We start from the raw sequence: 15,932 nt of genomic DNA, 5'->3' as shown, positions 1-15,932 counted from the left end.
TTCAATGTTTATAATAATGCCGTAGAGTCGCTACAACAACCGAGTGAATGGACGAGAGTTATGTAACTTCACAATTTTTTGTCTTTGAAATAAAGATTCGTATAATTTAACTATTTGTCATAGAATACCGGCTACTTCTTTAAGAGCCACAATTATTCCATTGTGGGGTCGGCTGGAGAACGTTTTTGTCCCGTCTGTACGACTGGCCAGGCCAGACAGACGTTCGACTGAACCCGGCAGAACATTGTCATTTGTTCAGCTTGTTTCATTTGTTCAAAATATTCTACAACCTCTACCAACTAAAGCCAGCAGACGATACTAGTTCAACATCCTTCGGATGGATCGCACACTCCATGATGACCTGGCTTGGGATTTGAACCCCAGGTAGTTTGAACCCAGTTGAACACATGAGACGTACCTCAAAACTATCCTACTACCCATCTTTGCCACACACTTACTTATCATCATCATCATCAGGTCTTTCAACACTTAAGGTTGCAACAATATCTCGCCATCTCTCCCTATTCATCGCCAATTCTTCCGTTTATTTTGCTTCCATTCCATTTAAAGCTTTTACTTATCCAAGTTCTTCTTTTCTTCCTTGGTGTCCAAGACATATTTATCAAACTGTCTTCATCTCTCCTCATTGCATGTTTGAACCAAATTCATCTTCTCTCTTTCAATGATAATCTCCGCCACCAAGGTTGGCGGAGATAATGTTTTCGCCCCTGTTTGTCTGTTTCTCTGTGAGCAAGAAATTTCCAAAAGTTATGGACGGATTCGGACGAAACTCGGTGGACATGTTGGATGTCTGACAAAGACAAATTGATTCAATTTTGGTGAGGATCCGAACCCGAATACGATGTTTTATTAATTTTTAAAAGTGATTCTTCACCATTGGAAGATTGGGCCAAAAACGATACATAACAGGATATCTCAAAAAGTTTTGGACGAAACTTGGTGGAGAGATTGTGTGTCTGACGAGGACGATTCGATTGGATGTTGGTGAAGATCTGAATATGGATTCGGATACGAGAAATATTTGATTTTTTAAGTGCTTCTCCACCATTGAAAGATCGGGTAAAAAGCGATATATAACATGATATTTAAAAAAGTTGTGGACAAGTTATGCCTAAACTTGGGGGACGAGTTGGTTCGGTGACAAGAACAGGCCGATTAGATTTTTGTTCAGGTCCGAATCCAGATCCGGCCCATCAGTGAACACAAAACATAAACTGTTCAGCCTGGCGGAGATGTGCGCTCTCCCGAGTGTTGTTCCAGTTTTTATACATTTGACGAAAAACAGACAAATCACTAATGTTGCCACAGATGCACCACATCCGGCCATTATTCCCACCTTTTTCACCCTCCACTCTTTATTTTGTTGGCCTGTATATTCTTCTTTGTACTCCAAATGTAAGAATTAAATTAAAGCTGGGGTTTTTTTTATCGTTTTCATACAATGTAGAGGAAAATCTATTGTTCCTGTGCTGAATTTTTATTATTATTATTCTTCCGCCCCTGTTTTTTTATTATTATTTCATTCCTCCAGCACACATGTTTTATACGGAGCTCACTTCACTCGCTATGGGGTTGTTCTCTCATCCATCATGCACAGCAGGTTTATTTGTTCACCAGTAAAACGCCCGTCAAAAAATGACGGCTTGGAACAGTTTATTTGATGGTTCAGCCTCGTGAGCATGTCTGAAGCCTTGGTCGAGTGTCATCTGTGCTTACATCTTTTTTTTTTGTTATAAGACATCGTACGTACATAAATGAACACTCCTTTTACTCTGCGCACGTTGCACATCACGTGCAGCGAATTTCACCTCCCTGCATCTTTTATTTATTGTTATTTAAATAACGTTTCTGTACACCGCCCTTGAGGCTCGGTTTGCTAGCGACCGTCTACAATTCCAATAGAAGAGGCATAATTACTCTTTTATGGAAAATGTTTTTCGAGTTTGTTTTATCCTCAAAAAACAGACCATAGTGAACACACATTTGTGTTAAAAGATTGGCCTTTAAAACCTAACCTTATGAAGGGGGACAGACATCTCTACAAACACACAAACTGACATTGTGCATTATACGGTAGATTTTTTGCATTGTTGAGATTTTTTTTAAACCTTCTCATTAAGTGAAGCCCTTGGTGTCTCACGTGGTGCAGAATGGTGCAACAATCCCAATATTTTTTTCTTTTGCCTTCTTAGTGTTTTGTTTACTGCAGCTGTTGACTAAGTGACGCATCATAACCATCTGATTTTATTTGAATTCTCATTTTTTGACAATGTATTTTTTTAAATCTTATGCTTCGAGCATCACCCAAAATCTAAATAAATCATGAATAGAAAACTGGAAACAAGCGACAGCATAGTAAGTATGTTCGCAAACAAAATGTTTTGAAATGGATGAAACTACAGTAACGTTGCATTGTTTTCAGTCTTTACAGCAAAGGCAGCGGTATATGTTGAGAAGCGAATTCACAAATCCTAAAATATGTGAACATACTTCATCAGTCCATCGAATATGATGCGCTTGCACAGCATAAAATGTTTGGAGAGTTTAACGAAAAATCGGTGAAGTGCCGTAAAGGAGGAAATTAATGTGGAGAGTTTGACGAAAAATCGGTGAAGTGCCGTAAAGGAGGAATAAAGGAGAAATTTTCATTTTAAGATGGGTCAATACGTACAAGAAAGCGCGACATCTTGCGGCATGTGTTCACTGATTAAACGATGGATGATACATGAGTGCTCGAAATGCAGGATAATGGCAACACACATTGCGACACTTATAATCTGACACTTCAGCCCAAATATTGGACTTTTAGTACATTTTGCTTTATAGATCTGGTTTCATCAAAAGCATAGACTTACAGTCGGACCGCAGTCAAGCATGGCCGTGACATTTCTCACCTCTGTTTGGACTCGAATGGCACTCAGTTGTCACTTTTTGCTTTTCACTCTCCACGAACTGTTGCGCTTCTCTGTACCTTCTTCTTTCCTTCCCTGGCTCGTCGCTTGTGCAGGATTTCTGGCAAGGTTTAACCGCCAGAATCTCTTCGACCAGGAACGTGCGGAACCGGTGCTGGCGTCGGTCGTCCATCCCGATTATCCTAGTGATTCTGTCTGTTTAGCTGCCCGTGTACGTCGTTTCTCTATCGAGTTTGGTATATAAATAAGATCAGACAAGACTGCAGACAATCATGAACAGAAACATACAGAACAAAATATGTCGTAATTGCGCAGCAACTACACATTGGAACTCGAGCTCCAGTGCGTGAGGTTATGGAACTGGAGCCGTAAACAGGTGGTCGGTCACACAGCACCAGCGATTTGTCTCTCAAAGCCAGAGTTGGCCATGGAGACACCAAGGCCAGACTGCGATCATAACACCAGCCAATACCACTCTCTTTGATTCCCAAACATACACTCGGCAGTACAATCTCGAGAAACGTTCTTGTGACGCACCCTAACAAACCTAACCCTAACCCTAACAACCCTAACCCTAACAACCCTATTCCGAACAACCCTAACCCTAACCCTAACAACCCTAACCCTAACCCTAGCAACCCTAACCCCAACAACCCTAACCCTGACCCCAACAACCCTAACCCTAACAACCCTAACCCTAACCCCAACAACCCTAACCATAACAACCCAAACCCTAACAACTCGATAACCCTAACCCTAACCCCAACAACCCAAACCCTAACAACTCGATAACCCTAACCCTAACTGAACCCTAAACCTAACCCTAACCCCAACAACCCTAACCCGAACAACCCAAACCATAACAACTCGATAACCCTAACCCTAACTCTAACCGAACCCTAACCCTAACCCTAACCCCAACAACCCTAACCCTAACAACCTAAACCATAACAACTCGATAACCCTAACCCTAACCCTAGCAACTCGATAACCCTAACCCTAACTCTAACCTAACCCTAACCCTAACCCTAACAGCTTAGTTTCTTTCTCCCAACTCCCACCGCTCGTGATTTCCCCAGATCCCCTAATTCCACATCTCAAGTGCTCTCATATGCTCTAGTCATCTCAGCATCTTTATTTTTACTTGCTTTGAACGAAGCGACCTTGATGTGAGACTTTCAAGGTTTCCAGAAATCCGACCCTTCACCCCTAAACTCACTCTAAATCCCTAAACTTACCTTCTTACTACAAATAACCCTGTCCTTTCTGTACCCATTCCGATTTCTGAACTGTCAGCAGGATGCAAAACATTGTCTTACGAGGGACATGAAAAAGTTATACAAGCGAGATTACTGACAATAGTCCAAGACATGCCGAGGTTCTTTTGGTCCTTGTGTGAGTCTCTCATCAGGCAAAGTTGACACAGACACAAAGCTGTCATTATTGTCACACTCCATTTTCTGTTTGTCTGTCTGTCCATTCCCTTGTATCTTGAATGTCTTGAGAACCCAACATTTTTGGGCCACTGAACTTGGCAAACATAATGGGGGACGCCATGAGGGGTGGGGTGGCGATTTTGGAGGGGAGGGAGATGGGGTGGAAGTAGGGGAGATATTTTTATAATGGTTAGAGTGATCGTAACCAAACTTAGCACCAATAATGGGGTATAATGGGGGAGGGATTGAGGGAGGGTCATTTTTTATTGGAATGGGATAGTGGGGAAGGTGGGTTCTCTATATTGGGGTCCGGCTATTCATGTCAGCCCTGTGGGCTGCGGTTCTACTAGACGTGGCTTGCATAACGGGGACGCGCACCCCATGGGGAATTTATGGTGAAAAAAAATGCAGTTTTTATTGATTTTTCAATTTAGGGGAGGTTTGGAATGGGGGGCGGGGGGGTTGCGGAAGGATGGTATCTCTGTAATGACTCGAGTGATCGTCACCAAACCTGATAGGGATAGTATAGGGCCCATTGGGGGTGGGGAGGGCGTTAATTAAAAATTACATTATTCCCTTTGATATATTTTTGAGACTTGTGTGGGGTGGTGATTTGGAATTGGGGGAAGGGATAGTGTAGGCCCGATGTGGAGTAGACTCGTAGGGCGGGGGGGGGGGGGGGGGGGGAAGTTGGTCAAAGGGTAGATTTTTGGAAGGAGTAGGGTTTAGTTGTGTTTGTTGTCTTGAGAATAGTGGGGCCGGGCATGTAGATACCTCCCCGCACCCCCTCATCTCACATCCCTCACCCCCCCCGCCTCCCCTCCTCACCCCAAACACTTGCCACTTGTTATTTTTGCGAATGTAGTATATACACATTATTATGCAAAAGTCTGAGGGCACCTTGAAAATAAACATTGTCATTGTCACATTGGCATATTTTGATCAATAAAAGGTGTTCTAATGATTATGTTTTATAAAAGAAATAAAAATGAATTGTATTTTTTATTAATTGCTGAAATTTCAATATTTGGTGTGAATACCTTTTTCATGCAAAATAGCAGATATCCGTTTTGGAATCCTTTCCTGCAATTTCTGGAGAAATTCCATTTGGAGGTTGTTCCATGCATTCTGCAATGTTTTCCATCATTCGTTTTTTCATTGTTTTTTTTCTGTCCAAATGTGCGTCTCTGTATGTATGTATGTATGTATGTATGTATGTATGTATGTATGTATGTATGTATGTCTGTCTGATCATTATACAATTGAAAACGGCTGGGCCAATCTACATCAAAATTTGCAGACATGCTTGGGGTCCCCCGGGTCAGGGTGAAGGCACAAAATTATATAATTACCCTCATCGCCCCCCCCCCCGCCCCACCCTCCTCCTCCGGCGACAATGGGAAGATGACTTGCGATTTTTGCCTGTACATGGATAATAATGGTTTAACCACTGACCCTTGCCAGAGAGAGTTGGTATTGATACCTTTTTCCATTCACGGAGGCAACATGTGTTACTATTATTAAAAGGAGATGTGTCTATTCGTACATCACGCAAAGAGGAAGAAGGCCATTTAGTTTTAATTTTGCGGCTCCTGCTGTCGACTGTCGTAGAATAATAAATATAGTTCCATTGGCAAACTAAAGAAATCCTCTTGCTCAAAGAGGAAGTGGGTATTACTAGTTAATGGAAATATGACAATGTTGTGGTGCTGGGCACACACGTTAAACAAAGGTAGGCCACAACGCTTTGGGTTAACTCGAGCTCTTTATTGCTTGCTCACTCGTCAGCACTGCCGTGCTCTGGACTGCGAGCCCGCGTGTATATCCGGAGGCCACGCCTCACCTGGGGCGTGGCCGACACCCACTGGTGCTCGGAATTATGTCACTGCGCCAGCGAGTCATCGTGTACGCCACACGCGCCCCCCCCCCCCCCCCAGAATTCCCGCGCACCTGAAGGGTCAGTTTGCCATCTGGGATGAATCTGGCGGCATCTGGGATGGGTGCAGGGCAGGGGGGTGGCGTGACGGCGGCGGGGTTGGGCGGTGCCGGGGGCCTGCCCGCCGGGGGGGCAGAGCCGCTGGCGGGGGGTGGTCCAAGTCGAGGTGGGCCGGCTTGAGGCGGTCCACGGAGACGCGGTCAGGAGTACCGCCGATGTCCAGGGTGAAATGCTTCGCCCCGGTCTCCAGCACGCGGAAGGGCCCGTCGTATGGGGGCCGCAGCGGTGTCCGGTGGGCGTCGTGGCGGACGAACACGTACTCCGCCGTGCGAAGCTCCGGGGCGACGTGCGTTGGCGGGCAACCGTGGTGCGCCGTCAGCACCGGGGCGAACCTCCGGGCGGTCTCCTACAGGGCGGAGCGCTGCTGCCGCCGCGGACCATGGTGCCGTGGAGTCGGGGAGGAACTCGCCAGGCACCCGCAGCGGTTGTCCGAAGACCAACTCCGCCGCGGATGCGCGCAGGTCGTCCTTGGGCGCCGTCCTGAGGCCCAGCAGGACGTAGGGGAGCCTGTCGACCCAGCCGCCGTCACGGAGGCTGGCCCGGAGCGCGGCCTTCATGGCGCGATGGAAGCGCTCGCACAGGCCGTTGGCCTGGGGGTGGTAGGCCGTGGTGTGGTGCAGCTGGACGCCAAGCCCCCGCGCTACCGCCCCCCCGAGCTCCGAGGTGAACTGGGGGCCGCAGTCGGACGAGATGTCCGAGGGGGCGCCGAACCGGGCAACCCAAGTGGCGATGAACGCCTGTACGACTTTTTCACTTTTTTCCATGGAGCGCTTTCAGATCTCGATTCTCGAAGATATTAAGTTGTAAAATGGGTTGTAATGTCCCGATGTCTGTCCGCCCGTAACGTCCGTTCGTTAACTTTTTGCAATTTTTGTTACTCCTCCCTTATCACCCAGCTGAGTGCTGTGAAACTTGACACATGAATACAATACAGTATCTCACATAATCGCCCAGGCTTCAATTTTTCGATTTTGAATCATAGGGTGTTTCCAGGAGGGATTTCCAAGGGGGATGTGGGGTTACCCCCTGAAACTTTGAATCCTTACCCGTGTCTTATTTACCAACTGATTTCTCTGAAACCTGACACAGCCCTTGTACTCGATGGCCCGCACAATCGCTCACGCTTCGATTTTAGATCATGGGGGCTCCCAGGTTGGGGGTGGGGGGGGGGGGGTTACCACCCAGGTTTCAGATCCCTACTCATCATTTATTTACCAAACGATTGCCCTGAAACTCAATACACCCCTTCTACTCAATGGTCCGCAGGATCACCCAGTCTTGGATTTTTCGATTTCATATTGGGGGGCCTCCAAGGGAGTCCCGGAAAATCACCAGAGATCTGAAATACAACCTCAATCGATGACTGTCAGCCCACTCGGGGCTATTTATTTATTTTTTTTGCATGAATTTTCATGGCTGAATAGTGTGAAAATATAGAGGGGTCAATTTAATGGGATTTTCTGTTTAGCGCATTGACTGACGCGTATTCCGTGTTGGTGTTGTTGAAGTTGTTGGGGTTGCAGACACCTGGTTCCTGGCTAGATTGATCATCTGGTTCCTGTTTCTAGCAGATTCTGATTTCTTGCAGAATCTAGTCTAATCAAATCAGCCTAAGATTCAAAGTCGAATCTGTTCTTACTTGCTAGAAATCTAATAGAATCTTCTAGAATTGTTGGAGGAGAAGTTTACAGGAGAATCCAGGTTCCAATATGCTTTGTACACCCGATGACCTTCAACAAGGCTCAAGGCCAGAAATTGGATAAGGTTGACATTTATATACCTCAGCCTTTCTTCTCCCATGGCCAACTACTGTTTATGTTGCATTCTGTCGAGCAAGGACTGTTGCCATGGAAGTTCTGTGGATTTCCGCTAATAGCTTATGGATAAATCAAATGCAAGATGTCAGACATTAGTAGACATTAGCGTACTTCAACATGAGGATGACAGGATGGCTTCTAGACTCTAGAGGCGTGTGCTCTCACCTTTGAGTTGTCTTGCCTGGGTTCAAATCTTAAGCCAGTTATAAACTGTCACCCTGGTATTTCATGTGCGGGGCAATGCATGAAGGGGTGAACCATCCACTGGAAAGACGTTAAGCTGGATGAAGTGTCTGGCAGCACTTGGTGGACGTTAAGGATTAAAAGGTATCTTTTAACCACGGTATCTTTTGCGAAGAGTAGGTGAGTTATCGCCTCTGGTACCCTGGCTGAAATACGAGTGGTAGGCCTGGACCGTAAGTTAATGAAAGACATGGGCCTGTATCTAACCCACCCCACATTATATTTAGGATATGGGATTTGAACCTGGATTCCCTGCAATTAGCCATTGATTCAGATGGCAACACCAAACAAGCGGACAACAATAAGGAGAGGTTATCATGACAATGAAATAACTAACAAACTTTGGTTCTAATTACCTTTGAAGTTTCGATTTTTCTTCTGATGTAACAAACCTGCCTTTCACTATGACGTCTTCTCAACAAAAGACACTTCGATCAAGTGGAATTACTATGCAGCGACGCAACCTGGTGTGATGTGATGTATAAAACATAGTATGGTCAGTGTACATGTGTACAATCAAATTGTCCCGGAAATCCCCTTGGTACCACAACTATTATTCCTTTTCATTTTCTGCTTCATCATTGCCAGTTTGCCCTGTCTGTCTGTTCCTTCGCTTATTAACACTTTCAGGAGGAAACCTTCTCACCTGGCTTTGCTGGTCTGCATAATCTTGAAACTCCGCATTGTGAAAAATAGGTTGAAAGTGGAAGGCTCACAGGAAGTTAATTTTGGGATTAGAACAGCAATCCATTCCCAAAGAGCTGAAGAAGAAAGGGCTGAAACAAATGAGCTCCGCTTTGAACACGCTGTACTCGGCTAGCAATTGAAAGGGTTTGTTTAAAGGCGGCTCGCCTTCAAATCCTCCTCGAATGGCCTCATTAGCAAGGTGACGAGTTCATGCGATACCCAACTCAAGCCTTTGGGGTCCGTGGCATGTTAATGAGGTTAACGCTGTTCCATTGGCAAGGACAAGCCTCCGTCTCCGGGCCATGTTTGAAATGAGAGAATGTGCGGAGATGTTGTACCTCCTTGGGATGGAAATATTTCCGTCAACCGCCTTTTTATTCCTGAGCAGAGTTGCTTTAGGCCTTGATGTAACATGCCAAATGGTGACAACCGCTGGGGGTATCGACCGGGTAAACATGGTTCTGGCTGATTGGTCATCATCAGCACAGTTTGAAATGTTACAGAACAAGACCATGGTCATGGCTTGGTCTTCACTTAACGTCGTTGCTTCGTTCTCACTTGGTCTTCACTTAACGTCGTTGCTTCGTTCTCACTTGGTCTTCACTTAACGTCGTTGCTTCGTTCTCACTTGGTCTTCACTTAACGTGGTTGCTTCGTTCTCACTTGGTCTTCACTTAACGTCGTTGCTTCGTTCTCACTTGGTCTTCACTTAACGTCGTTGCTTCGTTCTCGCTTGGTCTTCACTTAACGTCGTTGCTTCGTTCTCACTTGGTCTTCACTTAACGTCGTTGCTTCATTCTCACTTGGTCTTTACTTAACGTCGTTGCTTCATTCTCACTTGGTCTTTACTTAACGTCGTTGCTTCGTTCTCACTTGGTCTTCACTTAACGTCGTTGCTTCGTTCTCACTTGGTCTTCACTTAACGTGGTTGCTTCGTTCTCACTTGGTCTTCACTTAACGTCGTTGCTTCGTTCTCACTTGGTCTTCACTTAACGTCGTTGCTTCGTTCTCACTTGGTCTTCACTTAACGTCGTTGCTTCGTTCTCACTTGGTCTTCACTTAACGTCGTTGCTTCGTTTTCACTTGGTCTTCACTTAACGTCGTTGCATCGTTCTCACTTGGTCTTCACTTAATGTCACTGCTTCGTTCTCACTTGGTCTTCACTTAACGTCGTTGCTTCGTTCTCACTTGGTCTTCACTTAACGTCGCTGCTTCGTTCTCACTTGGTCTTCACTTAACGTCGTTGCTTCGTTCTCACTTGGTCTTCACTTAACGTCGTTGCTTCGTTCTCACTTGGTCTTCACTTAACGTCGCTGCTTCGTTCTCACTTGGTCTTCACTTAACGTCGTTGCTTCGTTCTCACTTGGTCTTCACTTAACGTCGTTGCTTCGTTTTCACTTGGTCTTCACTTAACGTCGTTGCATCGTTCTCACTTGGTCTTCACTTAATGTCACTGCTTCGTTCTCACTTGGTCTTCACTTAACGTCGTTGCTTCGTTCTCACTTGGTCTTCACTTAACGTCGCTGCTTCGTTCTCACTTGGTCTTCACTTAACGTCGCTGCTTCGTTCTCACTTGGTCTTCACTTAACGTCACTGCTTCGTTTTCACTTGGTCTTCACTTAACGTCGTTGCTTCGTTCTCACTTGGTCTTCACTTAACGTCGTTGCTTCGTTCTCACTTGGTCTTCACTTAACGTCGTTGCTTCGTTCTCACTTGGTCTTCACTTAACGTCATTGCTTCGTTCTCACTTGGTCTTCACTTAACGTCGTTGCTTCGTTTTCACTTGGTCTTCACTTAACGTCACTGCTTCGTTCTCACTTGGTCTTCACTTAACGTCGTTGCTTCGTTCTCACTTGGTCTTCACTTAACGTCGTTGCTTCGTTCTCACTTGGTCTTCACTTAACGTCGCTGCTTCGTTCTCACTTGGTCTTCACTTAACGTCGTTGCTTCGTTCTCACTTGGTCTTCACTTAACGTCGCTGCTTCGTTCTCACTTGGTCTTCACTTAACGTCGTTGCTTCGTTTTCACTTGGTCTTCACTTAACGTCGTTGCTTCGTTCTCACTTGGTCTTCACTTAACGTCGTTGCTTCGTTCTCACTTGGTCTTCACTTAACGTGGTTGCTTCGTTTTCACTTGGTCTTTACTTAACGTCGTTGCTTCGTTTTCACTTGGTCTTCACTTAACGTCGTTGCTTCGTTCTCACTTGGTCTTCACTTAACGTCGTTGCTTCGTTCTCACTTGGTCTTCACTTAACGTCGTTGCTTCGTTCTCACTTGGTCTTCACTTAACGTCGTTGCTTCGTTCTCACTTGGTCGTCACTTAATGTCGTTGCTTCGTTTTCACTTGGTCTTCACTTAACGTCGTTGCTTCGTTCTCACTTGGTCGTCACTTAATGTCGTTGCTTCGTTTTCACTTGGTCTTCACTTAACGTCGTTGCTTCGTTCTCACTTGGTCTTTACTTAACGTCGTTGCTTCGTTCTCACTTGGTCTTCACTTAACGTCGTTGCTTCGTTCTCACTTGGTCTTCACTTAACGTCGCTGCTTCGTTCTCACTTGGTCTTCACTTAACGTCGCTGCTTCGTTCTCACTTGGTCTTCACTTAACGTCGCTGCTTCGTTCTCACTTGGTCTTCACTTAACGTCGTTGCTTCGTTTTCACTTGGTCTTCACTTAACGTCGTTGCTTCGTTTTCACTTGGTCTTCACTTAACGTCGTTGCTTCGTTCTCGTAAAATGCGACTTTAAACGAAGCAACATCAAACGAATTGCATTTTACCATAAAAATTAATGTATAAACTGGAGTTAGGGTCCTTTGAACATTTCTCGTTAAAAGAAAAACGATAAAAGTTGAAATACTCTACATGTATCGTACATTCCTGAATTAAATAACATTTTGAAATAAAATAAGTTTCTAAACATAAAACAAACGAGAATGGCACTCAGTAAAGATCATACCTCCACCTGGTTGGTCATATCACCCAATAGTGAAGAATCACTTAAAATTTTCTACAAGCCGGATCTGGATCTTCACTAAAATTGAATCGATTCTTCCTTGTCACACACACAACCTGTCCAACAAGTTTCGTCCAAATCCATCTATAACCTTTTGAGATATCTCCGCATGTATATTTTTTGGCCCTATCTCTCAATGGTGAAGAATCACTTTAAAAAGTAAATAATTCTCATATCCGAATCCATATTCAGATCTTCACCAAAATCAAATCGAATCGTCCTTGTCACACACACAACCTGTCCACCAGGTTTCGTCCAAATCCATCCATAACTTTTTGAGATATACTGCTATGTATCGTTTTTGGCCTTATCTCCCAATGTTGAAGAATCACTTAAAAAATTAAATAATTCGCATATCCGAATCCATATTCAGATCTTCACCAAAATCGAATCGAATCGTCCTTGTCATACACACAATTCCTCCACCAAGTTTCGGCCAAATCCATCCATAACTTTTTGAGATATCCTGCTATGTATCGTTTTTGGTCCTATCTCCCAATGTTGAAGAATCACTTTAAAATTCTAGTAGCCGGATCCGAATCCGAATCTTCACCAAAATCGAATCGAATCATCTTTGTCACATACGCTACATCTCTGCCAAATTTTGTCCGAACCCGTCCACAACTCTTTGAGATATTTTGTTCACAAACAGACAAAGAAACAGACAAACAGACAGACAGGGGTGAAAACATCACCTCCATCCACCTTCGGTGGCGGAGGTAATAATGTTAATTAAATAAAATGAGAAGTTTTAAAGTGTTTTGGTGTCAGAGAACGAGTAGTTGATATCAGGAGAGCAGTTGGGTTGTACCATTAGCTCCACCACCGAGCCCCACCTCCACAACAACCTCTACGACCATCTCTCGTGAATGTTATAGGTTTGCTCTCGGTCTCTTCGTCCATACGACCCACCTGTTATGTGGTTTTCCAGACTTTTTCCCCCATACCTTTTAACATATTCAACTGAAACCTGGTACATGGCTTTATTATGACAAGTTACAGAATAAGTTCGAGTTTCAGGGCGTTTCGTCAAGTTTTCACAGAGTTATGCCCTTTTTGGATTTACAAAATATCATACCTGTAGGGGACATGTATTAAATAGCAACTTTACCTCTTGCTTTAGTTACCTCCGCCGCTAAAGGTGGATGGAGGGTATGTTTTCACTCCTGTCTGTTTGTCTGTCCGTTTGTTTGTGAACAAAATATCTCAACAGGTTGTGGACGGATTCGGACGAAATTTGGCAGAGATGTAGTGTATGTGACAAGGACGAAATGATTAGGTTTTGGTGAAGATTCGGATCCGGATTATATAATTTTAAAAGTGATTCTTCAACATTGCGAGATCGGGCCAAAAACGATACATAGCAGGATATCTGAAAAAGTTGTGATGGATTTAGATGAAAGCGTGCGATTTCATTATGGTTAAGCATAATTGTCATGTTCCTGAATGCAAATCGGACTCATGGAAATATAGGAAATGTGAGAAATATCCATGGATGAGAGGTGTTGAGTTTGACAGCCAGACGGATGGATGGACAGGCTGATGGACAGCCAGCCAGATGAATGGACGGACTGACTGACTGACTGATGGACAAATGGACTGACTGACCGACGGACTGACTGATGGATGGATGGACAGACGGACTGGCTGACTTATGGATGAACAGCCAGCCAGATGGATGGACAGACTGACTGACTGATGGACGGACAGACAGACTGACTGATGGATGGACGGATGGACAGATGGACTAACTGACTGATGGATGGACAGCCAGCCAGATAGATGGGCAGACGGATTGACTGACTGACTGACTGATGGACGGACAGATGGACTGACTGATGGACGGACTGACTGATGGACGGACAGACGGACTGACTGATGTATGGATAGCCAGCCAGATGGATGGGCAGATGGACTGACTGACTGATGGATGGATGGACAGATGGATTGACTGACTGATGGATGGACAGCCAGCCAGATGGATGGACAGATGGACTGACTGACTGATGGATGGACAGCCAGCCAGATGGATGGGCAGATGGACTGACTGACTGATGGATGGATGGACAGATGGATTGACTGACTGATGGATGGACAGCCAGCCAGATGGATGGACAGATGGACTGACTGACTGATGGATGGACAGCCAGCCAGATGGATGGGCAGATGGACTGACTGACTGATGGATGGATGGACAAATGGATTGACTGACTGATGGATGGACAGCCAGCCAGATGTATGGGCAGATGGACTGACTGACTGATGGATGGATGGACAGATGGATTGACTGACTGATGGATGGACAGCCAGCCAGATGGATGGGCAGATGGACTGACTGACTGATGGATGGATGGACAGATTGATTGACTGACTGATGGGTGGACAGCCAGCCAGATGGATGGGCAGATGGACTGACTGACTGATGGATGGATGGACAGATGGATTGACTGACTGATGGATGGACAGCCAGCCAGATGGATGGGCAGATGGACTCACTGACTGATGGATGGATGGACAGATGGATTGACTGACTGATGGATGGACAGACGGACTGACTGACTAATGGATGGACGGACAGATGGATTGACTGGCTGATGAATGGACAGACGGACTGACTGACTGATGGATGGACGGACAGATGGACGATGCTCCTTTTCATAATAGGAACACGTATTACAAAGGTATAAATTGTTTGGTAGCGATTGTTTTTGCTTGTTCCCAATAACCGCCCTGGGGGCGTTTATTGCGTTACCTCTGCAACATCATGTCGGACTCGAGGCATCCTGTGGTCATCTTTAAAAAAACAAAAACGATTGAGAGAGAGATTAGCGTGTGCGGGTTGTCATTGCACACCCAGCAACATGAAGAGCAGAATATGGACACGTTGGCACCCAGTGGCTTCGTTTTTTCAAAAAGGCACCGGTAGTTTTAAACATTGGACATGTCAGTGCTGGCAAGCAAGACAGTCAGCTTATTGTAGTTGGATCTTGTGAAATCGAGAATCGAACCCAGATACGCTCAGACTATACCTATGGCTATGGTGCTCTACATACAGGTAGGGTCAATCGAGCTCTCCTATTGGTTCCTTCGCTTCTTACTAGTAGGTATGTATAATATCGCATTCATACACAATGTTGTAGATTAAGTATTTAAATATCACTGTAGAATTCACGGGAACTCAATCCCACAACGGAAACCCTCTCATAATTATGTAATATCTTGTCCCGCAACCTCAGTCAATCTCCATGGAAACCATCTCAGCTGAAAACAATTCTAGTTCGCCCCGCCCTTCGCTAATCCCGCCTCTCGCTCTCTTTCTCTTCCAATGACGGCCCTTCGCTCCGATGATGGGGCGTGGCCTGAGGCTAAATTTTCGGCACTTTCAATCTTTCATATTCGTCCTGTCCAGGATTCCAGCTGGGACTCGGTACATACATACATACATACATACATACATGCATGCATACATACATACACTCATACACACTCATTCGCACACACACACACACACACCCGCACACACACACACACACACACACACACACACCCGCACACACACACCCGCACACACACACACACACACACACCCGCACACACACACCCGCACACACACACACACACACACACATACACACACACTCATACACACACACACACACACACCGCTGCACTGCCGACGATAGCCTGGGTAAGGCGTTCGCTGCACGCTCAAACAGCCATGATAATACATTATGTAATTTATTACATAATATTTTATTATATTGTGTTGTAAATATTTCGGAGATGCACTACTTTAGGAATCATATCCTT

General features: G+C 45.1%; 1 protein-coding gene across 2 annotated transcripts in view; it reads right to left on the bottom strand.

Annotated features, from left to right (window-relative positions):
* LOC137437409 (homeobox protein BarH-like 2) overlaps positions 1–3,281 on the bottom strand; it is a 36,506-nt gene extending 33,225 nt beyond the window's left edge. Inside the window, exon 1 of one of the 2 annotated variants that reach the window (XM_078766505.1) lies at positions 2,916–3,281. In XM_078766505.1, coding sequence (XP_078622631.1) covers positions 2,916–3,105 — 190 coding nt within the window. In that variant the 5' untranslated portion in view covers positions 3,106–3,281. The remainder of the gene's footprint in view (positions 1–2,915) is intronic. The other variant, XM_078766504.1, reaches the window with a different exon arrangement.
* Between the last annotated feature and the right edge of the window lie 12,651 nt (positions 3,282–15,932).

This window comes from Myxine glutinosa, chromosome 12 (assembly GCF_964187855.1).
Source record: "Myxine glutinosa chromosome 12, kmMyxGlut1.1, whole genome shotgun sequence".
Taxonomy (NCBI): Eukaryota; Metazoa; Chordata; class Myxini; order Myxiniformes; family Myxinidae; genus Myxine; species Myxine glutinosa.
The sequence above is the reverse complement of the archived record's forward strand: the minus strand, read 5'-3'. Positions and strand labels throughout refer to the sequence as shown.